The sequence below is a fragment of the Amblyraja radiata genome, chromosome 1, assembly GCF_010909765.2.
Source record: "Amblyraja radiata isolate CabotCenter1 chromosome 1, sAmbRad1.1.pri, whole genome shotgun sequence".
Taxonomy (NCBI): Eukaryota; Metazoa; Chordata; class Chondrichthyes; order Rajiformes; family Rajidae; genus Amblyraja; species Amblyraja radiata.
Genome location: NC_045956.1, coordinates 102,896,223 through 102,923,332, shown reverse-complemented (window position 1 = coordinate 102,923,332; position 27,110 = coordinate 102,896,223). Strand labels below are relative to the sequence as shown.

Below are 27,110 nucleotides of genomic sequence, written 5' to 3'. Positions count from 1 at the left end.
AACTGTACACAATACTCCAGATGTGGTCTTACCAGAGCCCTATACAACAGCAGAAGAACCTCTCTACTCCTATACTGAAATCCTCTTGTTATGAAGGCCAACATTCCATTAGCTTTCTTCACTGCCGGCTGTACCCGCACACCGACTTTCAGTGACCGGTGTACAAGGACACCCAGGTCTCGCTGTACCTCCCCCTTACCTAACCTAACCCCATTGAGATAAGCTGCCCCCTTGTTTTTGCCACCAAAGTGGATAACCTCACATTTATCTATATTATACTGCATCTGCCACGCACCTGCCCACTCACTCAACCTGTCCAGGTTACCCTGCAACCTCCTAACATCCTCTTCACAGTTCACACAGCCACCCAACTTTGTGTCATCCGCAAACTTGCTATTGTTGCTCCTAATTCCCCCTTCCAAACCATTAATATATGGTAAACAGTTGCGGCCCCAACACCGAGCCTTGCGGCACTCCACTGCACGTCAACACCTTACCCCATATACCATGTGCTCTAATTTTAGTCACTAGTCTCCCATGCGGGACCTTATCAAAAAGTTTTCTGAAAGTATGGATACACTACATCCACTGGCTCCCCTTCATCCATTTTACTTATCACATCCTCAAAAAATTCCAGAAGATTAGTCAAGCATGATTTTCCTTTCATAAATCCATGCTGACTTGGACTAATCCTTTTAGTGCTATCCAAATGCCCCATTATTACCTCTTTAATAATTGACTCCAGCATCTTTCCCACCACCGAAGTCAGGCTAACTGGTCTGTAATTCCCCGTTTTCTCTCTCACTCCTTTCTTGAAAAGTGGGATAACATTAGCTATCCTCCAATCCACAGGAACTGATCCTGAATCTATTGAACATTAGTAAATGATCACCAATGCGTCCACTATTTCTAGAGCCACCTCCCTGAGGACCCTGGGATGCAGACCATCAGGCCCAGGGGATTTATCATCCTTCAGTCCCATTAGTCTACCCAATACTATTTCTCGCCTAATGAAAATTTATTTCAGTTCCTCTACCCCCTTAGATCCTCTGTCCTCCAGTACTTCTGGCAGATTGTTTGTGTCTTCCTTAGTGAAGACAGATCCAAAGTACCTGTTCAACTCTTCTGCCATTTCCTTGTTCCCCATAATAATTTCACCCGTGTCTGCCTTCAAGGGACTCACATTTGACTTTGCTATTCGTTTTCCCTTAACATATTTAAAAAAGCTTTTACTGTCCTTCTTTACATTCCTGGCCAGCTGCCCCTTGTACTTCATCTTTTCAGCCCGTATTGCCCGTTTTGTTTCCTTCTGTTGTCCTATGAAAGTTTTCCAATCCTCTGGCTTCCGGCTACTCTTTGCTGTGTTATACATCTTTTCTTTTAGTTTTATTCTATCCCTAACTTCTCTTGTCAGCCACGGTTGCCTCCTACTCCCCTTAGAATCTTTCTTCCTTTTTGGAATGAAATGATCCTGCGTCTTCCGGATTATGCCCAGAAATTCCTGCCATTGCTGTTCCACCATCAATTCTGCTAGTATCCCTTTCCAGTCTACCTTGGCCATCTCCTCTCTCATGCCTTCATCACTGACACTTCCGATTTAACCTTCTCCTTCTCAAATTGCAGATTAAAACTAATCATATTATGATCACTACCTCCAAGCAGTTTCTTTACCTCGAGTTCTCTTATCAAATCTAGTTCATTGGACAACACTAAATCCAGAATTGCCTTTTCTCTGGTCAGCTCCATTACAAGCTGCTCTCAGAATCCATCTCCGAGGCACTCTACAAACTCTCTTTCTTGGGGTCCTGAACCAACCTGATTTTACCAGTCTACCTGCATATTGAAATACCCCATCACCACAGTGGCATTACCTTTGTTACATGCCAGTTTTAACTCCTGCGGCTACTATTTGGGGGTCTGTAGATAACACCAATTAGTGTCTTCTTGCCTCTGCCATTCCTCAACTCAATCCACCGTGGCTCTACCTCATCAGTCCCTATGTCTTCCCTCGCAAGGGACTGAATTCCATCCCTCACCAGAAGAGCTACCCCCCCCTCCTCTGCCCACCTGCCTGGCCTTTCTATAGGATGTATAACCCTGAATATTAAGTTCCCAGGCCCAATCCTCCTGCAGCCACGTCTCGGTAATCCCCACACTGTCATATCTATCAACCTCTAACTGAGCCTCAAGCGCATCTACTTTACTTCTTATACTTTGCGCATTCAAATACAATACTTTTAATTCCTTACGCATCTCACCATTCACATCGATCCCTATTACACTTGGCCATACTCTCCTATCCCTTTGTGAGCTTTCTTTCCCGTTAATTCTGGGGTCATTAACTGTCCCTTTCCCTTTAACTCCGTCCTTGACTATCCCATTTGACACGACACCCCCCCCCCGCCTTATTTAGTTTAAAACCACCTGTGTCGCAGTGGCAAACCTGCCTGCCAGAATGCATCTGTTAAGGCGCAATCCGTCCCTTTTGTCCCCCTTACCCCAAAACAATCTAGTAAATAAAAATATGATGCAGTTAAAAAGAGAAGCGGGAAGTTACATAAATATATACTATAGAAGTACACTTTACTCACCATTATGGGCCAGACCAGCTCTGATAGCGTATTGTCGGAGGTAAATGTTGCACACTGTGAGCCATGGTTTTTTAACTAAGCCAAGAAACATATTCATATATTTTTTCACGACACAAATTCTGTTGAGAAATTAACTTCAGGTTAATAATAATGTTCCCAATAGGTTATATACAACAAATCAATCTGTATAATTATCCTGGAGATCCTTAAAAATACTTATATTTCCCTAATATTGAAAATAGACAGATCAGAGCTCACTATAAATTGTCCAATAATATACAAGGAAGCAGGTGGCGTAGTACCTGAGGCCCTGTAATCAGCATTAATTGAAATATGCAATCCACAGATTAAACCATGACAAGGAACATTTTTTTAAATAGTAAGAATAGTACTGAATAACAACACAAAAGTGTTTAATAATTGCTTCAAATTAATTCCTACAATTAATTATAGTCTACAAACAAAATGTGGATGGCAGTTTTCTTCTCCCAAAGAACATCACAGGGCATATTTTTATGACAATTCTATAAATTATCACAAGAAAATCTTTATATTCCTGATTTATTTAATTTAAAATTACTATCTGCCTTAAGGAGATTTAAGTTGTGTAATTTAACCACTGTGCTATTCCACACATATTCACTTCAATCCTAATGTTGATCTTTATTAGCTCCCTAAACCTCTGGAATCCAAATGCTTTCTTTCTAATTTCATTGGCTGCTTCAGAAGGTTTCTCTTCTTCTCCCATCCACAGGTTGCTCGCTCCTTCCTCCCAATTCAGCTTTACTCTGTATTGTTTCATCCCAAAGTAGAGTCGAGTCGTATATTTATTGCCACAGCTTGCTTTTCTTTGGCACCGACATGATGGTGGTCTTCTTGAAGCAGGTGGGTACCTCAGAACGGAGAAGGGAGAGATTAAAGATGTCCCTGAATACTCCTGCTAGTTTGTCCCTGCAGTTCCTAAGGACGCGACCAGGGACTCTGTCCGGGCAGTTGGATTCACCCTCAGAGTGGCCGATCTGACATCTAACAGTGACCCTGGGAAAAGGTACATTCAAATCTGACAGGACAGAGGTTATCTTGGCCTTCTGCTCAAAGCGAGAATACAATATATTCATGATTTTAATGGTTTCTCACAGTTCCTTTTATTTTCATTCATCTTTCTGTTCAAAACTCCAGATAAGGTCACTGCTGTTAACAAATCTTCACCACTCTCTTAACTGGCACCAACAAACCCGGTCTTATCACCATCTTATTACAGGCATTCATTCATCTCTCTCCAATCCTCCCCCTTTCTCTGCAACTTAGACATGCTCGGTTTCGAATTTCTCTGGATTCTGAAGAAAGTTCATAGTCCTGAAACCTTAACTCGTTGCCTGTTTAGCCATGAATTTCCATCATTTTTCTCTTTTTGAAGTACCATCAATATGCCCAGTTCGAATAAGTAGAAACAACTAGCACAAATCCTACATACATAAAAAATGCATTCCAATATACTTTTGCTAAATATATACAGAAGTTTAATATCAAGACTAGCAATATGTATCATAGTGCAATCCAATACTTTCGACTTTGCAGATACAGTGTGGAAACAGGCCCTTCAGCCCACGAGTCTGCACCGCCCAGCAATCACCTCGTACACTGGCATTACCCTACACACGAGGGACAATCTACAATGTACAGAAGCCAATTTACCTATAAACCGGGAGTGTGGGAGGAAACCAAAGCACCCAGAGAAAACCCATGTGGTCACACGGGGAACGTACAAACTCCACACAGACAACACCCGTAATCAGGATCGAACCCAGGTCTCTGGCGCGCTAAGGCAGCAACTCAACCGCTGCACCACTGTGCTGCCCCTATAATACTATTAAATGTTGAGCTGAATCAGACAACTTTATCGAAACCCAACGTTTTTCCAGAAAAGTTCAACTTAGTCCAATCCATGTGGGTATAAAACATTTTAGTTATATTTTTTCTACACCATGGATTGGACTGAGGATCAAGAAAAGCTGGAAACGTTGTACATCTTTAGGATTATTTCTGCAAATAATAAAATAACATATTTTGAAAGAGAAGTTTATAAGGTTTGAGAAGGCAACTAATTAAATTCTGAACTTCTTTAATAGAAGTCATGGGGAAGTAGTTCAATGGTTTATTAATAGCAAAGCCACAAGATTCAATTAAACTACTTGGTCATTCACAAATTATTTAGTTAAATCACATGATTTAAATCTATGAAACAGCTTACATGGTTTACAATAAAATAACTCAAAATACTCAGAGGAAAAAACCATATAGAACTGACATCCAATCTGTATTTAAAATAAATATTAAACTTTCTTTCATTTTATATAAAAATATAGGACATGCAATTGCAATTGTACTTTTGTTGATGTTCAACAACATTCGAGAAATTTTAAATTGCAACCTGTGGTTTTTCAGCTATGAAAATTAATTTTATTCAAACCTCACTATTTTTAAACTTAAAAAGGAAAAATATATATTTCTTGATAAAAATGCTAAATCATCCCACAGAATAATCATTTGCAAGCAGCAGACAAATTGTCAGAATTGATTTAGACAACTTATAACCAGGTATGGAGACAATAATTGAACAGTAAGAGTCATGGAGTTATACAGCACGGAAACAGGCACTTTGGCCAAATTTCTCAATGGCGACTTAGATGTTCCATATAAAGTAAAACAAGCATCTCCTTTTAACTGGAAGAAATCAAGAATCATTTAGGCCCAACTGGAAAGAGATCCAAGTTTTTAAATATTCAAATGCTGATGTGCCCAATTGAAATCATTATTTCAAATTAGTATGGGATGGAGCAATAAAGGATATATGATTCATCTATTAGTATATTTGTATTTGGGGTAATTAAGGGGATTGTAATATTGTGGAAAGTCATGTTAGAATAAAAAGGATATAGTGTTACAAAAATAAGGGCCAAAATAATCAACGTAAGCACATATGTGCCTACGTATGTACTGAGTGTATTCCTATCATCTACACCACCAGAACTATCACCATTGCTCCACATTAAGGCATTCAGAAATTGGGTAATGCAATTTTTTTCAATTCTGACTCTAACATTAGAAGTAAAATAATAAATAATTTCAACCTCTCATTTTATATAGTAAATATTCAAAAGTGATGCAAAACTTATTTGCAACAGAGGTTTGCAGTTATGACAAACTTTCAAAGAAGATGGGATTGATTTTAATTCATTTGGAAGCGACATTATTACTGATCTGATAGCAGCATTAGAAATAACTTTTATGGAGAGATAAATAATTATTTGGACCATTCAACTAAATTTAGAGCATCGTTAAAAGGGCAAGTAAAAACATACTAAAAAGAACACCTTTGAAGAATGAAGCAGTGGGAAGTAGAGGATTGCTTAAAACAAAGAACTCCAATGGAAGATGGCTACAACCTTGCAGATGATGACAACGTTAGGATAGATTAAATTGGTCATAATAAAAGTGAACATGAGACCAAAGTTTCTCAAAAGGAGGTAGCAAACAGGTTGTGTCCAGAGTGTGGAAGAATTCATTTAACATCACAATAAAATTATAAGAACAGGGAGCTACTCAGCCCACCTGTGCCAGACCACTGAACATATAACATATAACAATTACAGCACGGAAACAGGCCATCTCGGCCCTACAAGTCCGTGCCGAACAACTTTTTTTCCCTTAGTCCCACCTGCCTGCACTCATACCATAACCCTCCATTCCCTTCTCATCCATATGCCTATCCAATTTATTTTTAAATGATACCAACGAACCTGCCTCCACCACTTCCACTGGAAGCTCATTCCACACCGCTACCATTCTCTGAGTAAAGATGTTCCCCCTCATGTCACCCCTAAACTTCTGTCCCTTAATTCTGAAGTCATGTCCTCTTGTTTGAATCTTCCCTTTTCTCAAAGGGAAAAGCTGATCCACATCAACTCTGTCTATCCCTCTCATCATTTTAAAGACCTCTATCATGTCCCCCCTTAACCTTCTGCGCTCCAGAGAATAAAGACCTAACTTATTCAACCTTTCTCTGTAACTTAGTTGTTGAAACCCAGGCAACATTCTAGTAAATCTCCTCTGTACACTCTCTATTTTGTTGACATCCTTCCTATAATTGGGCGACCAAAATTGTACACCATACTCCAGATTTGGTCTCACCAATGCCTTGTACAATTTTAACATTACATCCCAGCTTCTATACTCAATGCTCTGATTTATAAAGGCTAGCATACCAAAAGCTTTCTTTACCACCCTATCTATATGAGATTCCACCTTCAAGGAACTATGCACGGTTATTCCCAGATCCCTCTGTTCAACTGTATTCTTCAATTCCCTACCATTTACCATGTATGTCCTACTTTGATTTGTCCTGCCAAGGTGTAGCACCTCACATTTATCAGCATTAAACTCCATCTGCCATCTTTCAGCCCATTCTTCCAAATGGCCTAAATCACTCTGTAGACTTTGGAAATCCTTTTCATTATCCACAACACCCCCTATCTTGGTATCATCTGCATACTTACTAATCCAATTTACCACACCTTCATCCAGATCATTGATGTACATGACAAACAACAAAGGACCCAACACCGATCCCTGAGGCACCCCACTAGTCACCTGCCTCCAACCCGACAAACAACCATCCACCATTACCCTCTGGCTTCTCCCATTCAGCCACTGTTGAATCCATCTTGCTACTCCTGCATTTATACCCAACAGTTGAACCTTCTTAACCAACCTTCCATGAGGAACCTTGTCAAAGGCCTTACTAAAGTCCATATAGACAACATCCACTGCTTTACCCTCGTCAATTTCCCTAGTAACCGCTTCAAAAAATTCAAGAAGATTAGTCAAACATGACCTTCCAGGCACAAATCCATGCTGACTGTTCCTAATCAGACCCTGTTTATCCAGATGCTTATATATATTATCTCTAAGTATCTTTTCCATTAATTTGCCCACCACTGAAGTCAAACTAACAGGCCTATAATTGCTAGGTTTACTCTTAGAACCCTTTTTAAACAATGGAACAACATGCGCAGTACGCCAATCCTCGGGGACTATTCCCGTTTCTAATGACATTTGAAATATTTCTGTCATAGCCCCAGCTATTTCTACACTAACTTCCCTCAATATCCTAGGGAATATCCTGTCAGGACCTGGAGACTTATCCACTTTTATATTTTTCAAAAGTGTCAGTACTTCTTTTACTTTGAAACTCATAGTATCCATAGCTACTCTACTAGTTTCCCTTACCTCACATAATTCAATATCCTTCTCCTTGGTGAATACCGAAGAAAAGAAATTGTTCAATATCTCCCCCATCTCTTTTGGCTCTGCAGATAGCTGTCCACTCCGTCTCTCCAATGGACCAATTTTATCCCTCGTTATCCTTTTGCTATTAATATAGCTGTAGAAACCCTTTGGATTTACTTTCACCTTACTTGCCAAAGCAACCTCATGTCTTCTTTTAGCTTTTCTAATTTCTTTCTTAAGATTCTTTTTACATTCCTTATACTCCTCAAGCACGTCATTTACTTCATGCTGCCTATAATTATTGTAGATCTCCCTCTTTTTCCGAACAAGATGTCCAATTTCCCTTGAAAACCAGGGCTCTTTCCACTTTTTACTGTTTCCTTTCAACTGAACAGGAACATAAAGATTCTGTACTCTTAAAATTTCCCCTTTAAATGTCCTCCATTTCTCTTCTACATCCTTCCCATAAAACAAAATGTCCCAGTTCACTCCTTTTAAATCATTTCGCATCTCATCAAAGTTAGCCTTTCTCCAATCAAAAATCTCAACCCTAGGTCCAGTTCTGACCCTCTCCATAATTATATTGAAACTAATGGTATTGTGATCACTGGACCCGAAGTGCTCCCCAACGCATACCTCCGCCACCTGTCCCGTCTCATTTCCTAACAGGAGGTCCAACACTGCCCCTCCTCTAGTAGGTACCTCTATGTATTGCTGCAAAAAACTATCCTGCACACATTTTACAAACTCCAAACCTTCCAGCCCATTTACCGAATGTGTTTCCCAGTCTATGTGTGGAAAGTTGAAATCTCCCACAATCACTACTTTGTGATTACTACTAATATCTGCTATCTCCTTACATATTTGCTCTTCCAATTCCCAATCCCCATTTGGCGGTCTATAATACACCCCTATAAGTGTTGCTACCCCTTTCCCACTTCTCAGTTCCACCCAAAAACACCTTTAAAATCACACCTTCACCCTATCATCTTTTTTCACAATCACTTTAAGCACAATTTATTTTTAAAAGCCACTCAGAGACTTAGAGTGTGGATACAGGACTTCGGCCCAATTTGCCCACACTGACCAACATACTAGTCTGAAGAAGGGTTTCGGCCCAAAACGTTGCCTATTTCCTTCGCTCCATTGATGCTGGTGCACCCGCTGAGTTTCTCCAGCATTTTTGTGTACCTTCGATCTTCCAGCATCTGCAGTTCCTTCTTAAACATACTAGTACATCTGCTTGGGTTTAGCCCATTTTGCTCTAAACCTGTCCTATCCATGTAACTTAAGAAATGTTTCTTAAACGTTGCAATACTACCTGCCTTAACTATCTTCTCTGGCTGCTTGTTCCATTCACCCACCATCCTCTATGTGAAAAAGTTACCCCTCGGGCTCCTGTTAAATCTTTCCCCCCTCTCCTTACACATATGTCCTCTGGTTCTCGATTCCCCAACTCTGGGCAAGAGACTGCATCTACCCGATCTATTCCTCACATGAATCTATACACCTCTCTATAAGATCACCCCTCAGCCTCCTGTGCTCCAAGGTATAGAGTCCTAGCTTGCTCAACTTCTCCCTGTAGCTCAGGTCCTCGAATCCTGGCGACACCCATCAACGTCTTATACAACTGCAACATGACCTCCCAACTTCTATACTCATACTCTGACTGAAGGCCAATGTGCCAAAAGACTCTTTGACCATCCTACGTACTTGTGGTGTCACTTTCAATGAACTATTTATCTGCATTCATAGATCCCCCTGCTCTACAACACTCCCCCAAGCCCTACCATTAAGTCTTGCCCTTGTTAGTCTGCCCAAAATGCAACACCTCACCTTTTTCTGTGTTGAATTCCATCAACCCTTCCTCAGCCCAACCGATCAAGATCCTGCTGCAATTTTTGACAACCACCTTCACTATCTACAATACCACCCATTTTAATGTCTAGCTACTATTGAATCTTACATTGCTATTGAGAGTAGTGGATTCCCGATTGTACAAAAAGCAAAGCCATTTACATCCTATTTTTCATAGCATGGAGGTAATATGAGAAGACCAGCAATAGATCTTTATGGCAATTTATGAGATAACATTGCAGAGAAGCAATTGGAAATGTGCCAGCTACAACTAAAGACACAGGACTCAAACAAACCAAGTTGTTAAGTTTGCGGGTTAAAGAGTCTGTTCCTGTTCAATGTACAAGACCGCGGGATATTTTATTTGAAAAAGATTATAACATTACTTAATGGGAATAGGGATAGATATTGTGGATGATATATTGATCACTAGCTGTCAACAGGAGGAATGGTCTGTGAATCAAGCTTTAGCAGCAAGTCCAATTCAAATATGAAATAAGGGTAATGTCCATATTGAAATTTGTACTGTGCTATTCCAAGCTATGGATTGTAGCTGCACCGGTTTAAAATTAGGACAATCTTTGAGAATTGCTACAAGTTGTATATTTTCTACAATGAGTAACTTATTTTTCATTCAAGTCAGATTGTGCTGAGATTTTCAGAATCTAAAGCAGTTAGCAAGAAATGTTAAAGCAAGATTAACCAGTAGTCACTTTGTACAGTGTAAAGAAACTGGCTTTAATTTCATGATGAATATTAACAAGTTACAGGATTACTAATACCCAGAATTACTAATACCGCATCAAGAGAAATACTGTATTACTTATTCGTTTTGAGGGGATTTGAGTATTTTAGAGGTTCCTATTGGTAAAGTTTTACAGTTAATTAGATCTGCACCTTGTACGTCCCTGATCCCGATGACTTATTTCTCCCAACCTCCCCACAACTACTGCTGGCGTAAAAAGGATACACACAATCTACTGGACACAAACAGGACATTCGCTCAAGCGAATGTAATGTCCAACGCCGATTCCCTGTTCGGGATTCTGCTCATAAACATTAACCGAGGCCTCACATGATCCCCTCGCAAGACACAAGGTTATCTATCGGTGATGACCAGAATGTTCTCTCGGGGGCCGTGGCAGGGATGGGAAGAGGTCAAGCGGACAGTTTTCCGTCTGGGCCACACCGGCGGCCAGCGAGAGATCCACCGCTGAGAGGCTGGTAGGCAGCGGGCAGCGGGCAGCGGGCGGGCAGGCAGCAGGCAGCGGGCAGCGGGTAGCGGGCAGCGGGCAGGCAGCGAGCGAGGGGCCGCAGAGACCGGGCAGCGGCGACAGGTTGACCATCACTCCCCCGACGTCTGCATCGCGGCACCGGAACCGTCCGCCGCCTCCCCGTTGTACCCGCGCCTCACGGCTGAGCCCAGCTCTAGCTCTCACCTGTCCGCCTGTGTGTTCTCCTGTGTGTTCTCCTGCGGCTCCGACGTCCCACCTTCATGGCGCACAGCCGCTCATTCTTCCTCATTCATCGCCGCCGCCGCCTCACACAAAAAGCTCGCTCTGCTGCTCACAGCCGCGCCGACACCACGCGTCGCGAGATCACGCCCGGCCCGGCCCGGCCTCCGCGAGAGGTGGGCGGAGCAAGATGCGTCACAGGTCACAGCGGGGTGGGCGGAGGAGGCGGCGGGCGGGGCGTTGCGGTATTAACCAAAGATTATATTAACGTCACAGCGGGGCGTTGCGGTATTAACGTCACAGCGGGGGGGGGGGGCGCTCCGGTCGTGGTGACGCGCGCGCCCCGGGCTGGACCGGTTCGAAACTCCCTGACAACGGGAAACGTCACAAAGATCGGGCTGTTGGAGAGAAGGAATGGGTGACGTCTCGGTTCTAGACCCTTTTGGTCTCGATTAGGATCTCGACCCTTCTCCACAGATGCTGCCTGACGAGCAGACGAGGGCATTGGATCCAGTTTGAGATACCAGCTACCAAGACAGATCTGTGCAGTAATTCATTCTTCCCCCGCACAATTAAAGCATGGAATAGTCTTCACCCAACCATAGTTACCCAACCAGACACAACTAAATTTAAGGCAGCTCTGTTTTCTCCAAGAACCCTTTTTTGCTTAAGTCCACCCTCTGCCACCTTCAGTTTAAATTCTATTTTGAATATTTTTGGAGGACCAGGATTTGTTATATATTTTTTTTAATTATGAATAACGTTTTTTTTAAATGACCCCAATTAAATTTAATGTCGAACAGGGGAATTGTCACGCCAAACAAGGGTTACCACCGATGTTACCAGAGTGAATTTCTTCCACGATACAAAGTGTACAGAAATTGACAAGCATAATAGATAAATTGTGCAATGATGTAAAAAACTGGCAAGATTCGGAAACTAAATGGAAACTGAAAGTCATGCTTTTATTGAATGGATGTGGGGTAATGTGGAGTCATAATCATACGATACAAGACCCACCACGTCCTTGATAACCATTGCATCTATACACACAAATCATTTTCTACCATACCTTGATGATTCAAGTGCTCACCTGGATGTTTTTTTTAAATGTTGTGAGAGTACCTGCCATTACCACATTCTAATGTAGTTTGTTCCTGAATCCAATGGAAAAAAATCCACCTACAATTCCCTCTAAACCTCCACCTCTCACTTTACATTTATGCCCTCTAGTTCTAGCCTCCTAGATCATAGAACATAGAACTATACAGCACAGGAACAGGCCGTCAGCCCATAATGTCTGCCAAACATGATGCCAAGTTAAACTAATCTCTGCATGCACACAAAAGATTATATCGACTTCCCTAAAAAATACACAGCTTAAAGATTGCGGAGTCAAGGGATATGGGGAGAAGGCAGGAACGGGGTACTGATTATAGATGATCAGCCATGATCACATTGAATGGCAGTGCTGGCTCAAAAGGCTAAATGGCCTACTCCTGCACCTATTGTATGTATGACTGCAGAAACAACATTTCATTTGGACCTCAACGAGGTTCAAATGACAAATAAAATTGTATTGTATTGTCTATTGTCACCCAATCTCTCCTTACAACTGAAATGCTTCAATCCAGGAAACATCCTGGTGAATGTCTTCTGCAACATAGTCACACCCTTCTTATAGAGTGGTGATCAGAACCAAAATAAACCAAATAAACCTACTTCTGATGAAAGTCACATAGATATAAAGTATGGGCCAAAGGATTTAGAGACGATCTGAAAGGGATCTTGTTCACCCAGATAATGTGAACAATTACTGTCTCAGTCTCAGGTAGTGGTGAGTACCCTGAAGGCACAGCCTGTGAGAATGGCGGAAGCAGAGTCGCTAATAGCATTGTCCAGAGAAGCATTTGAATCACCCAGGCATTGAAGTCTACTGGTCAAGTGCTGGAAGAGCAATACGGTTAGGTGCCCACTGATTGACGTGGACCTATAGGGCCATAAGGACTGCTTCCTTGCTGAATCACTCTATAATATTAAATATACCTTTGTACTTTATGGTCTAGCAGTTATATCCTGTTTAGACTTTAGAGAAAGCACAGAAACATGCCCGTCGGCCCACTGAGTCCATCCACACCTACCAGCATACACTAGCACCCCGTACGCGACTACTATCTTACACACTTGGGACAGTTTAATATTAAGGGAGCAACTCTACCACTGAGCCCCTAACATTTAAATTGTATTAAAATTCTTGTGTAAGATGCCATTTCCTGCACACATTAACTTATATCAGGAATTTTAAGGAAGACCTTATCGTCTGTAGGCAACTAATGTTTATTGCTACTAATCTCAATCTGAAAGTAAATGTCACATTTGTTTAGATACATAGATACATAGAAAATAGGTGCAGGAGTAGGCCATTCGGCCCTTCGAGCCTGCACCGCCATTCAATATGATCATGGCTGATCATCCAACTCAGTATCCCGTACCTGCCTTCTCTCCATACCCCCTGATCTCTTTAGCCACAAGGGCCACATCTAACTCCCTCTTAAATATAGCCAATGAACTGGCCTCAACTACCCTCTGTGGCAGAGAGTTCCAGAGATTCACCACTCTCTGTGTGAAAAAGTTTCTTCTCATCTCGGTCCTAAAGGATTTCCCCCTTATCCTTAAGCAGTGACCCCTTGTCCTGGACTTCCCCAACATCGGGAACAATCTTCCTGCATCTAGCCTGTCCAACCCCATAAGAATTTTGTACGTTTCTATAAGATCCCCTCTCAATCTCCTAAATTCTAGCGAGTATAAGCCAAGTCTATCCAGTCTTTCTTCATATGAAAGTCCTGACATCCCAGGAATCAGTCTGGTGAACCTTCTCTGCACTCCCTCTATGGCTATAATGTCCTTCCTCAGATTTGGAGACCAAAACTGTACGCAATACTCCAGGTGTGGTCTCACCAAGACCCTGTACAACTGCAGTAGAACCTCCCTGCTCCTATACTCAAATCCTTTTGCTATGAAAGCTAACATACCATTCGCTTTCTTCACTGCCTGCTGCACCTGCATGCCTACTTTCAATGACTGGTGTACCATGACACCCAGGTCTCGCTGCATCTCCCCTTTTCCTAATCGGCCACCATTTAGATAATAGTTTGCTTTCCTGTTTTTGCCACCAAAGTGGATAACCTCACATTTATCCACATTATACTGCATCTGCCAAACATTTGCCCACTCACCCAGCCTATCCAAGTCACCTAGCAGTCTCCTAGCATCCTCCTCACAGCTAACCCTGCCCCCCAGCTTAGTGTCATCCGCAAACTTGGAGATGTTGCCTTCAATTCCCTCATCCAGATCATTAATATAAATTGTAAATAGCTGGGGTCCCAGCACTGAGCCTTGCGGTACCCCACTAGTCACTGCCTGCCATTGTGAAAAGGACCCGTTTACTCCTACTCTTTGCTTCCTGTTTGCCAGCCAGTTCTCTATCCACATCAATACTGAACCCCCAATACCGTGTGCTTTAAGTTTGTATACTAATCTCTTATGTGGGACCTTGTCGAAAGCCTTCTGAAAGTCCAGATACAACACATCCACTGGTTCTCCCCTATCCACTCTACTAGTTACATCCTCGAAAAATTCTATAAGATTCGTCAGACATGATTTACCTTTCGTAAATCCATGCTGACTTTGTCCAATGATTTCACCACTTTCCAAATGTGCTGCTATCCCATCTTTAATAACTGACTCTAGCAGTTTCCCCACTACCGATGTTAGACTAACTGGTCTGTAATTCCCTGTTTTCTCTCTCCCTCCCTTCTTAAAAAGTGGGGTTACGTTTGCTACCCTCCAATCCTCAGGAACTACTCCAGAATCTAAAGAGTTTTGAAAAATTATCACTAATGCATCCACTATTTCTGGAGCTACTTCCTTAAGTACTCTGGGATGCAGCCTATCTGGCCCTGGTGATTTATCGGCCTTTAATCCATTCAATTTACCCAACACCACTTCCCGACTAACCTGGATTTCACTCAGTTCCTCTATCTCCTTTGACCCGCGGTCCCCTGCTATTTCCGGCAGATTATTTATGTCTTCTTTAGTGAAGACGGAACCAAAGTAGTTATTCAATTGGTCCGCCATATCCTTGTTCCCCATGATCAACTCACCTGTTTCTGACTGCAAGGGACCTACATTTGTTTTAACTAATCTCTTTCTCTTCACATATCTATAAAAACTTTTGCAGTCAGTTTTTATGTTCCCTGCCAGTTTTCTTTCATAATCTATTTTCCCTTTCCTAATTAAGCCCTTTGTCCTCCTCTGCTGGTCTCTGAATTTCTCCCAGTCCTCTGGTATGCTGCTTTTTCTGGCTAATTTGTACGCATCATCTTTTGCTTTGATACCATCCCTGATTTCCCTTGTTATCCACGGATGCACTACCTTCCCTGATTTATTCTTTTGCCAAACTGGGATGAACAATTTTTGTAGTTCATCCATGCAGTCTTTAAATACCTTCCATTGCATATCCACCGTCAACCCTTTTAGAGCTAATTGCCAGTCAATCTTGGCCAATTTACGTCTCATACCCTCAAAGTTACCTTTCTTTAAGTTCAGAACCGTTTAGATAACTATCCCGCATACATTCCAAGAAATCCTCTTCCTCAGCACCCCTGCCAATTTGATTCACCCAATCTATATGTAGATTGAAGTCACCCATTATAACTGTTTTGCCTTTGTTGCACGCATTTCTAATTTCCTGTTTGATGCCATCCCCAACTTCACTACTACTGCTAGGTGGCCTGTACACAACACCCACCAGCGTTTTCTGCCCCTTAGTGTTTCGCAGGTCTACCCATACCGATTCCACATCCTCCAAGCTAATGTCCTTCCTTTCCACTGCGTTAATCTCCTCTCTAACCAGCAACGCTACTCCACCACCTTTTCCTTTCTCTCTATCCCTCCTGAATATTGAATATCCCTGGATGTTCAGCTCCCAGCCTTGGTCACCCTGGAGTCATGTGTCCGTGATCCCGACTATATCATAATCATTAATAGCTATCTGCACGTTCAACTCATCCACCTTATTACGAATGCTCCTTGCATTGAGACACAAAGCCTTCAGGCTTGTTTTTACAACGCTCTTACCCCTTATACAATTATGTTGAAAAGTGGCCCTTTTTGATTTTTGCCCTGGATTTGTCTGCCTGCCACTTTTACTTTTCACCTTGCTACCTATTGCTTCCGCCCGCATTTTACACCCCTCTGTTTCTCTGCTCACCCATTTAAGAACCCCACCACCTCTTATTCTCAGTTTATTATTGTTTTCTTCTTTCCCCCCTACATGTTGGGTCTGAATGCTTTCCTTCTCTGCCTCCTGCCTCACACACAAGGGTTTAGTTTAAGAACTGCAGATACATCTGCCTCTTTTTATAACACTTTTATAACACTTTTATGTGTGTGTTTATGATTGTGTTTATAGTTTGTTTGGTTGTTTGTTTGTTTGTCTTTTTGCACAAAGTCCGCGAGCATTGCCACTTTCATTTCACTGCACATCTCGTATGTGTATGTGACGAATAAACTTGACTTGACTTGACTTGACTTTATTATAACAATTTTATAACACTTTTTTATAACAATTTTATTATAACAATTTTATAACACTTCTTTTTGATAGAGTTGTCTTTCATCATCTTAACATACTGTTTCCAAGCAACAGCTCTGACTCTGAACCATACCAGTTTTATTTCTTTATTACATTTGCCAGCTGCCTCATTCTTAGGCTGAAGATGGGTGTTAAAGATAAAGATAGAGAGTGTTGTATCATTATGTGCACTGACCAAAAATTAAACATACAAAACAACTTTAGGGAAGCAACTTGAAAGATATTGAACTACCATTGCCAATTAAATTAACATGCATTGAAATATACATACAATGCATACGTGCCTATGTATTTGTGCATAAGTACTGTATTTGTCTTGCCTAACATCTTTGATACGTTCTGTTCTCATTTCTTGAAGGAGCTCTCTAGCATTGTTCTTTCCTGTTTCGTAATCAAACCATTACAAAGTATTAGGTGAACCACAAAGCATTTATTAAAGCACATGCAGAGAGAACAATACGTACTGTTAAACTCATCGCATCGACTTTCAGATTATAAATCACATAGAATTCATAAACGACATCTATGTAAACCTAAAGAAATGGGCGGATTGGCGCTCCCCAATTTCTTATCCTACTATTGGGCAACGAGTATTAAAAATGTAATTTACTGGCTGGATAACGCATGCCAACAGGTAGATTGGTTAATATTGGAGAGAGAGGATTGCTCACCTTTTAATATAGACGCGATTCTTCTCTCCCCAACAAAGTTGAAGAACACAATATATGAGAAAAATCCGATTATTCACAGCACTTTACGAATATGGAGACAAGTAAAATCAACCTTTAAACTAAGAAATTTATCTCTTCTTTCACCAATAGCTAATAACCAGTCGTTTAAGCCATCTATTATAGATAAAACATTTATTTATTGGGAAAGACTAGGAATTAAAAAGCTTGGATTCCTATTCAAATCCCGGACTGGATTACACAGTGGAATGTGTATCATGCATAATACATGTGGTGAAGGCTATATTGACAGAGATTAATATGGTTGATCTACATTTCCTTCTAATTATTTTTTCTTTAAGTAATCATTCAAATTTTTTTTAATATCCTGCTATTGAATCTGATTCAGCCAACTTCTTAGGCACCTCCCAACTTGGTGTATCTTCCAAAAAATATTTGTCCTCATTACCTGTTCTTTCACCAATTATATTTACACCTATGTTTGTTCGGTACCATTATAAACAATTTCTCCCGACATACTTAACAAGTTATACTCTCCCAAGAGTGAAATTCATGACTGATTTTGATAGCATAACAAGGTAAGTATAACAAGTGCATTCTGCCATAAATTGCTTATTTCACAAGTCTATGTCTTTCTGCATTCTGTTAATTTCTCTCTCACTATTTACTACTTTTCCCAGTTTTATGTGTCATCTCTGAAAAAATGGAATTTATGTCCTGCAGATCCAAAGAAATGTCAAGAAAACCAATGGCCTGAATACCACAACTGTACAAAATGTAAGGTGACCAATTACTACCACCCTCTGCTTTCTGTCTCTCAGTCATTTTTCTGTCTATACTACACTGTCCCCTTCGTCCCATTGCTAATAACTTCGCTGGCAGCTGTCAAATGTCTTCTGAAAGGCCAGATGCACAGCATGAGCTGCACTAATTTCATCTACCACCTGGTTGTGATAGAAACAGACAGACAAAATAAGTTTTCTCTTACATGTTTCCATTTTGGAAATCCCTCCAATTCTCCATCCTTTTTGTGGTGACTGTCCTCGTCCACATTGAAATAATTGTTGACCATCCATTAGTTGTGCAGCCTATTGTAATTAACCTGCAAATTAGCCTTGCAACTTTCTATTTGATGACTGATAGAATATGCCCTTGTTAAAACTCCTCCATTGCTTGTATTGGTGAGTAAAGTGTGAGTCTTTGGCTCGAGAGTCTTCTGGCGAGGAAAACGAGAGTTTCGTGGACAGGACCGACAGTGAGGTTGTCACCTCAAGGTACAGGAAGAGCGAAGGTGGGTGACTGTGAGAAAGGGGAGTAAACATGGAGTGCAGGAGACCCTGGTGGCTGTACCTAATGAAAACAGGTACACCCTCTTGGGTGCTGTCGGGGCAGATGAGTGGAGGACAAGTCGGTGGCTCCAATACTAGCGATGAGACTCGACCGGCGAGACCGACGTCGGGCAAAGCCATAGTGATGGGTGACTCCATTTTCCGAGGTGCGAACAGGAGATTCTGTGGCGGCAGACGAGACTCGGAGATGGTCTGTTGCCTCCCTGGTGCCTGGATTCAAGATGTCAATAGACAATAGACAATAGGTGCAGGAGTAAGCCATTTGGCCCTTCGAGCCAGCACCGCCATTCAATGTGATCATGGCTGATCATCCCCAATCAGTACCCCGTTCCTGCCTTCTCCCCATATCCCCTGACTCTGCTATTTTTAAGAGCCCTATCTAGCTCTCTCTTGAAAGCATCCAGAGAACCTGCCTCCGCCGCCCTCTGAGGCAGAGAATTCCACACTCAGCACTCTCTGTGAGAAAAAGTGTTTCCTCATCTCCGTTCTAAATGGCTTACTCCTTATTCTTAAACTGTGGCCCCTGGTTCTGGACTCCCCCAACATCGGGAACATGTTTCCTGCCTCTAGTGTGTCCAAGCCCTTAACAATCTTATATGTTTCAATGAGATATCCTCTCATCCTTCTAAACTCCAGAGTGTACAAGCCCAGCTGCTCCATTCTCTCAGCACATGACAGTCCCGCCATCCCGGGAATTAACTTTATAAACCTACGCTGCACTCCCTCAATAGCAAGAAGTTGTCTCGGACCAACTTCAGAACATCCTCGAGAGGGAAGGTGAACAGCTGGAAGAAGTTGTTCATGTGAGCACAAACAACGTTGGGAAGAAGCAGAAGGAGGTTCTGCAACGTGAGTTTAGAGAGTTAGGAAGAAGACTGCAAACCAGGACTTCCAGGGTGGTTATCTCTGGATTGCTTCCTGTACCTCGTGCTGGTGAGGGCAGGAACAGGGAGATAGGGGATCTGAATGTGTGGCTGGGGGGGTTGGTGCAGGGAGCAGGGATTTAGATTTATAGACCACTGGGATCTCTTCTGGGGTAGGGGTGACCTGTACAAAAGGGACGGGTTACACCTTAACTGGAGTGGGACCAACATTCTGGCAGGCAGGTTTGCTGAGTTTAAACTAAATAGCGGGGAGGAGGGGTTGACAAGTTGGGAGTATGAAGATGGAGTTAAAGGGGAAGTGAGTACAGGAAAAGTTACAAAAGACTCCCGAATTAATGGGAAGGAAAGTTCGAGTAGGGATAAGAGAGGAAGGTCAGGGTCAATAGTGTGAGAGGGGAGATGAATACCGAATTTAAAGTGTTGTATATGAATGGGCGAAGTATAAGAAATAAAGTGGATGAGCTTGAGGCTCAGAGATTGGCAAGTTTGATGTTGTGGGAATTACAGAGACATGGCTGCAAGAGTACTAGGGCTGGGAACTGAATATTCAGGGGTATACGTCCTATCGAAAAGACAGGCAAGTGTGCAGAGGGGGTGGGGTTGGTAAATAATGAAATTCAGTCCCTTGCGAGGGATGCCATGGAATCAGGAGTTGTAGATTCAGTATGGATAGGGCTGAGGAATTGTAAGGGTAAAAATACCCTAATTGGAGTCAAATATAAAAGATGAAATAGCGGCACATTTGGATAGCAGTAACAGGATCGGTCCGAGTCAGCATGGATTTACGAAGGGGAAATCATGCTTGACTAATCTTCTGGAATTTTTTTGAGGATGTAACTAAGAAAATAGACAAGGAAGAGCCAGTGGATGTAGTATGCCTGGACTTTCAGAAAGCTTTGATAAGGTCCCACATAGAATTATTAGGTCCCACATAGATTAGTGGGCAAAATTAGAGCACTTGATATTGGAGGTTGGGTACTGACATGGATAGAAAATTGGTTGGCAGACAGGAAACAAAGAGTAGGGATTAACGGGTCCCTTTCAGAATGGCAGGCAGTGACTAGTGGGGTACCGCAAGGCTCGGTGCTGGGACCGCAGCTATTTATAATATACACTATTGATTTAGATGAAGGGATTCAAAGTAACATTAGCAAATTTGCAGATGACACAAAGCTGGGTGGCAGTGTGAACTGTGAGGAGGATACTATGAGGATGTAGGGTGACTTGGACAGGTTGGGTGAGTGGGCAGATGCATGGCAGATGCAGTTTAATGTGGATAAATGTGAGTTTATCCACTTCGGTGGCAAGAATAGGAAGGCAGATTATTAACTGAATGGTGTCAAGTTAGGACATCTTCATCTCCCTTACATGAAAATCCATATTTCAAGTAATTTACATCGTACTTACGAAGTTTTTTCACCATCTTCTTAGTTGGTGCTTCAGAGATGTCAGGTGGTCCAGATATATCGACGTTTTCTCGTTGTCTGCGGCTACATCTATCTTCCTTGTTCTCTTTTGTGCGTTTTGGGAGAGGGGGCGCTGTCCTGTACGGCTGCATGTCCTGCAGCTGTCCTTTTTTTTCCACTTCTTTTTATTTTATCTTTAGTACGTTAAAAGTTTGTTAGTTGGGGGTATAATCGTTTTATGTGTGGGGGGGGGAGGGGGAAACTACTTTTCAAGCGCTATCTGGTCGGAGAGGCTGCCTTCACCCGGGCAGCACCTTCGACCCGTCCTCGCGGCCTACCAGCGGGGCCTGGAGCGGCGTTTCCTGAGGGGACTTGGCCAGAACCTTGACTTTGGCGGCGGCACAGCGTTGGAGCACTATCGTGAGCGGGCGATGCCTTGCCTGGGTCACCGCGCTGGAACTCTGGAATGCTGTGACCTGCCGATTGAACATCGCTGAGCTGCGGGTCTGTGGAGCGGCCAGCTGCGGGCGGCGGTGCGGACTTTAACATCGGGAGCCTGGGATCTCTCGCTGAGATCACCAGTGGTGGAGCTCCGCACAGCGCGGCCTGTTGGCTTGGAAACCGCGGTCCCCGGTAAGGAAGCGACCATTCCAGGCACCCCAAGCCGCTGAGAGGGTTCTCCTGACACCGGAGCACCATCACTCGGCGAGAGGGCCTGAAACATCGGGCCGCCGTAGCGGCGACTGTGGAGGCCTCAATAGGCCCGACCATAAGTGGACAAGCAGATGGGGGTACACAAAATTGCTGGGGAAACTCAGCGGGTGCAGCAGCATCTATGGAGCGAAGGAAATAGGCGACGTTTCGGGCCGAAACCCTTCTTCAGACTGATGGGGGGGGGGAGAAGGAAGGAAAAGGGGAGGAGGAGGAGGAGCCCGAGGGCGGGCGGATGGGAGGGTGGGAGGAGACAGTTAGAGGGTTAAGGAAGGGGAGGAGACAGCAAGGGCTAGCAAATGGGGACTGGACTTTGTGCCTTCCCCCACAGTGGGAACCATTGTGGGGGGATGTTTTTATGTTTTAATGTTAAACTTGTTCTGTAATGTTATGTTGTATTTTTATTAGTGTGCTGCAAGGATATCTGAATATCCTCTGAAAAGGGGATTTACAAAGTTTTTATTATTATTATTATTATTATTATTATTATAATAATAATTATTATTATTATTATTATTATTATTATTATTATTATTATTATTATTATTATTATTATTATTATTATTATTATTATTATTATTCTACACCCAGTTTTTAACCAATGATCCATAAATGAGAATTTAAGGGCTAGAAAGGCATTTACCCACGACCATATGATTACTCTTTCTTAGTTGCTGACGCACATGAAGTGTAAACCATTCGGGCAAGTGAGGCTGAACGAAAATTTACGAGTTGTTGTGCGGTAGTCTGCAAACTACCCATATGCAGCGACTATCACAACTTGAGTGGGAGAATTCATACGAAATATAACTTATTTGCAAATATGTACGTATAAAATAATTCGTAACCACAGCGTTTATTTCTAATAATGAATCTATGTTTCAGTAGTACATAACTGAAAATTGCCGCGTACCCCTTGAAGACCTTTCGCGTACCACTGGGGTTATGCATACCCCACTTTGGGAAACAGCGGTCTATGGCCTCTTGTCTATTGTATATTTAACTCCAAAGAGAAACTGTTTATGAACTGTCAACTACTTCAACCCTCTCCAGTGCTTTAATACCGCTGCTCCCAGCACACATACACCTTTCCACAGCACTAAATAACATTTGTATGGACAAAGGCTCTTAAGATGTAATCCATCTATCTTGAATAAATCTGTGCGTTCAGAACCAGTGGCATTACCTGAGGAATGTAGTAGCATGCTATCAAACTCCTTGATAGCACAGCTGATTTATGATGCATAATCTAATTCATGACCATATTAAATGGTGGGGAAGACTTGAAGGACCTGATGGTCTAATTCTACTCCTGTTTTCTTGTATGTAACCATCGCAATAGTTTATTTGGTTGCAAAACCTTGTCCTGAAAAGTTTATGCAAAGTTTATGAAAATGTGTGCTGCTTGCCGCAAAGAGCCTAATACAGTGTTTCCAATGCGGTATAATTATGTTTCATACAACTGCTATAAGCTACAAAGTACATATCCTTATCCTTTTACCTACAGTTAAACATCTTTTAAAAATTGGACAGCCAAGTGTATGTTATTATTTTTAAAATATCGATCCAAGTTTTCACTATGTTCTGTGTACAGAATTGTTTCCTAACTTCACGCCTGAAAGTCCTGGCTCTATTTTTATTGAATTCCCCCAGCAGTCCTGCCACCAGACAAAGACGTCAGTCGATAGTCTATCTACAGGTTGTTTGTTACTCCAACCAACAGTAGTGTCCCTTCACTTACCTATCAGTTCTCTTCATTACCTTGCAAATATCCGTAGGGGACACATCTCTGAGATTTTGTTAATCTTTGTTAATTAAATCCTTGATCTCCAGATATCATTCCAGCAAAACTGTGCCGCCATCTATCCAAGACCAATAATCCTTTCTTCTTTCAGTGCTCCACTGCATATTTATCCAGCACTATGTAAAATATGGCATTACTTCTACCCTTCATCACTCCAATCATCTGGTTAAAAAGGTCCACATTCCATTAGCCCTGGTTGTTTTGTGTCTCCTTGCTTGACATTTATGTGCATGGGCTGCAAGATCTTAAATTCTTATTGCTTTCGGCTTTTAATATTCTGTTCTATTCTTGAATGAAAAGTGGATGGAATTACAATTTTCTCCACTGAAGTGTACTTGTTACAGTTCTGTCCTTTGTCTTAATTTGTTCATATATTTTTGCTTAATGTTTAATGTTTAGGTTTATGTTTATTATTGTCACATGTACTGAGATACAGTGAAAAGTTTTATTTTGCATGTTATCCACTCAGATCAGATAACACTATACATAAATATAATTGTCAATCTCCGGTGCATTAGGTAGAACAGAGGGAAAGATAGAGTGCAGAATATATTTCTCAGCATTATAGCCCACCACTTCCAGAGACAAAGTTCAACATCCACGATGGGATACAGGGGAGTAGGACAATACCCTAGCTTATGGAAGGTTCAGAAGGCTGTCAATGATTCTTTATCATCACATGTACAGACGCACAATTAATTTTTTTTTGCAAACAATAAAGTCATGTACAGTGATGTTATTTTTTTTGCACACAGTTCAGTAAAGTATTGTCATACCTAAGCACAATCCCCAATTAGTACAAAGTGCATAGAAATAGTCCAGAGTCCGCTTGCATGAGTCACCAGGTTTTGGCGCCATTTTCAGTCCAGTCCACATGCTCGGTATTCTGGAGCGGCGCCCAATCTAGGCAAACCCGGGCTGTTGCAGTTGCCTCTGACTGGATTGACCAGCAAAGTATCGTCCATATCCTCGCCAAGCCATATTTAGCTCTTGTGTCGCGGGGGAGCCTTCCGCTGCTGGCCTTGAGGGCAAGCCTCTCCTTATCCACCCTGTCAAGATCGTTCTGGATATTATGTTTCCATTAAGTCACCTCTCATTCTTGCAAATTCCAGCGGATACAGGTCTGGGCTGTCCAACCCTATTATATAAAACAATCCAACCATTCCAGGTATTAGCCTAGCAAGCTCTCTCTGGGCTGTTTCTGATACATTCACACCTTTCCTTAAATAAGGAAACCATAACCGTACACAGTAGTCCAGATGAGATCTGATTAATACCTTATATAACTGAAGCATGATCCCCTTACTTCTGTTCCCAATCACTCTCTTACCAGACCCTACTATTGCATTCGCCATCGCCGTCTCCCACCATCCACCTCTCTGGTTCTCCAGTCCTCGGGGGATGAGCAGGGGCCAGCCCGGCAGCTTCCCTCTACAGACCACGGGGCCCACTGCTCCTGCCTTCCGTCTGAGTATATATTTACACTATTTACAATGCATGATTTAACAAGATGAAAAAACATTTCTGCCCATGATCTCAACAATCAAGAGCTGCTTTCCAGGGCCAAGATTCCACCGCAGGGAAGGAGAATGGAAAAATGCAGGTTGAAGTCAACTCTCAATGGTTTATTGAGGCAAAGAGCACAAATCAGTCTTGTGAGCTGAATGTGGCTTCTGCAAGCTGTAAGTTGTGCATGGTGGCTACAAGAAATGTTTGATAACGTGTTAGTATATTGAATGTTTGGTGTCTTGAATTCACAGCTAACTATGAAATCCAGACCAAGCAAGGTAAAGCATTTGGTTTGAAGAAGAAGGGTCTCGACCCGAGACATCACCTTTTCCATTTCTCCAGAGATGCTGTCTGAGCCGCTGAGTTACTCCAGCTTTTTGTGTTTATCTTTGGTTTAAACCAACATTTGCAGCTCCATCCTATGCATTTGGTGTTTTGTCAAACTGGTTTGTGGTTGTTTGCATGAAGGCTTTTGCACCCTCTGGAGGTTATACCATTCACTACACCTAATAACACAGAGATTATTGGGGAAGTAAAAACTAGAGATGTAGGAGATAATGTATTGGAGTGAGTGGAAGACAGGTTGGCTAATGGGGAACACGAAGTAGGAAGAAATGTGTCTTTCTCCAGTTGTAAGATGTAATGAGTAATGTACCATGGAGATTGGTGGTGTAGCCTTAATGTAGGGTGAGGGAACTGAAGGTATGGTTTCTAAATTTGCTTATGAGACAAAATTAGATAGAAATGTATGAAAATCAAGAAATTGCAGATGATGGAAATATGAAACATAAACTGAAAATGCGACAAACTCTCAACCGGCCAGGCAGCACCTGTGGATGGATAAACAGCACATGTTGCTTTGTCAGAACTGCTCATTCTGATGAATGATCCCAGGCACAAACTGTCTATCGTTCCACTGATACCATCAGCATTTTTTATTTAAGTAGGAAAATGTTTTCTCCAGAGGGATTGTGGATAGGTTGTGAGTAAGCAATGATCTGCCAAATAGAGAAGAATATGGGAATAATTAGGAATTGCGTATTTTGACAACAACACTAAATAAAATTATGTAACAGATGAGAGTTTGTAGATCCATGTGATTATTCTAGTATTATCCTAGTGCAAGATTGGCAGAAGGCCAGTGTACAGGTACAGCCAGTAATTATATAAACCTGTCCGACATTATCATTTATTGCATAGGCAATTGAAAACAAGTAAACAGATTACGCTTCAGTTACAGTATATAAGGTATTAATCAGATCTCATTTGGACTACTGTGTACGGTAATTGTTTCCTTACTTAAGGAAGGATGTGAATATAATGGAAGCAGTCCAGAGAGAGCTTGCTAGGCGCATACCTTGAATGGGTGGATTGTTTATACAATAGGGTAGGACAGCCTAGACATGCATCTGCTGGAATTTGGATGAATGAGCGGTGACTTAATTGAAACATAAAATCACGTGTACATTTACAGAGTTTAACCCAGACAAGTGTTTGGTGATGCATTTTCGGAGGACAAAGGCAATTGAAAAAAAAATGCTTGAATCGGCAGGATCCTTAGGAATCAGGATCCTTTGAGTTACTTCAGTACTTTGTGTCTATCTTTGATATAAACCAGCACCTGCAGTTCTTGGTTTCTACTCCTTAGTTGCAAAATTTTCAGAGGGATCTTGAGGTCTGTTGCTCCCTGAAATTCGCCACACAATTGGATAGAGTGATAAGGAATGAATATGGCTTGCTTGCCTTCGTTGGTTGGGCCACTGAATATAAAAGTTGGCAAATCATGTTGCGGCTGTATAAAAGCAATATGTCAGTCTAAAGAAGGATCCCGACCCGAAACATCACCTATCCATGTTCTTCAGTGATGCTAGAATTTAGAAGATTGAGGGGGGATCTTATAGAAACTTACAA

General features: G+C 42.0%; 1 protein-coding gene across 2 annotated transcripts in view; it reads right to left on the bottom strand.

Annotated features, from left to right (window-relative positions):
• Positions 1-11,366, bottom strand: part of slc30a9 (solute carrier family 30 member 9) — a 54,525-nt gene extending 43,159 nt beyond the window's left edge. The window contains exons 1-2 of one of the 2 annotated variants that reach the window (XM_033027843.1): positions 11,177-11,366; positions 2,592-2,710 (exon numbers count right to left, since the gene is read on the bottom strand). In XM_033027843.1, coding sequence (XP_032883734.1) covers positions 2,592-2,688 — 97 coding nt within the window. In that variant the 5' untranslated portion in view covers positions 2,689-2,710; positions 11,177-11,366. The remainder of the gene's footprint in view (positions 1-2,591; positions 2,711-11,176) is intronic. The other variant, XM_033027839.1, reaches the window with a different exon arrangement.
• Between the last annotated feature and the right edge of the window lie 15,744 nt (positions 11,367-27,110).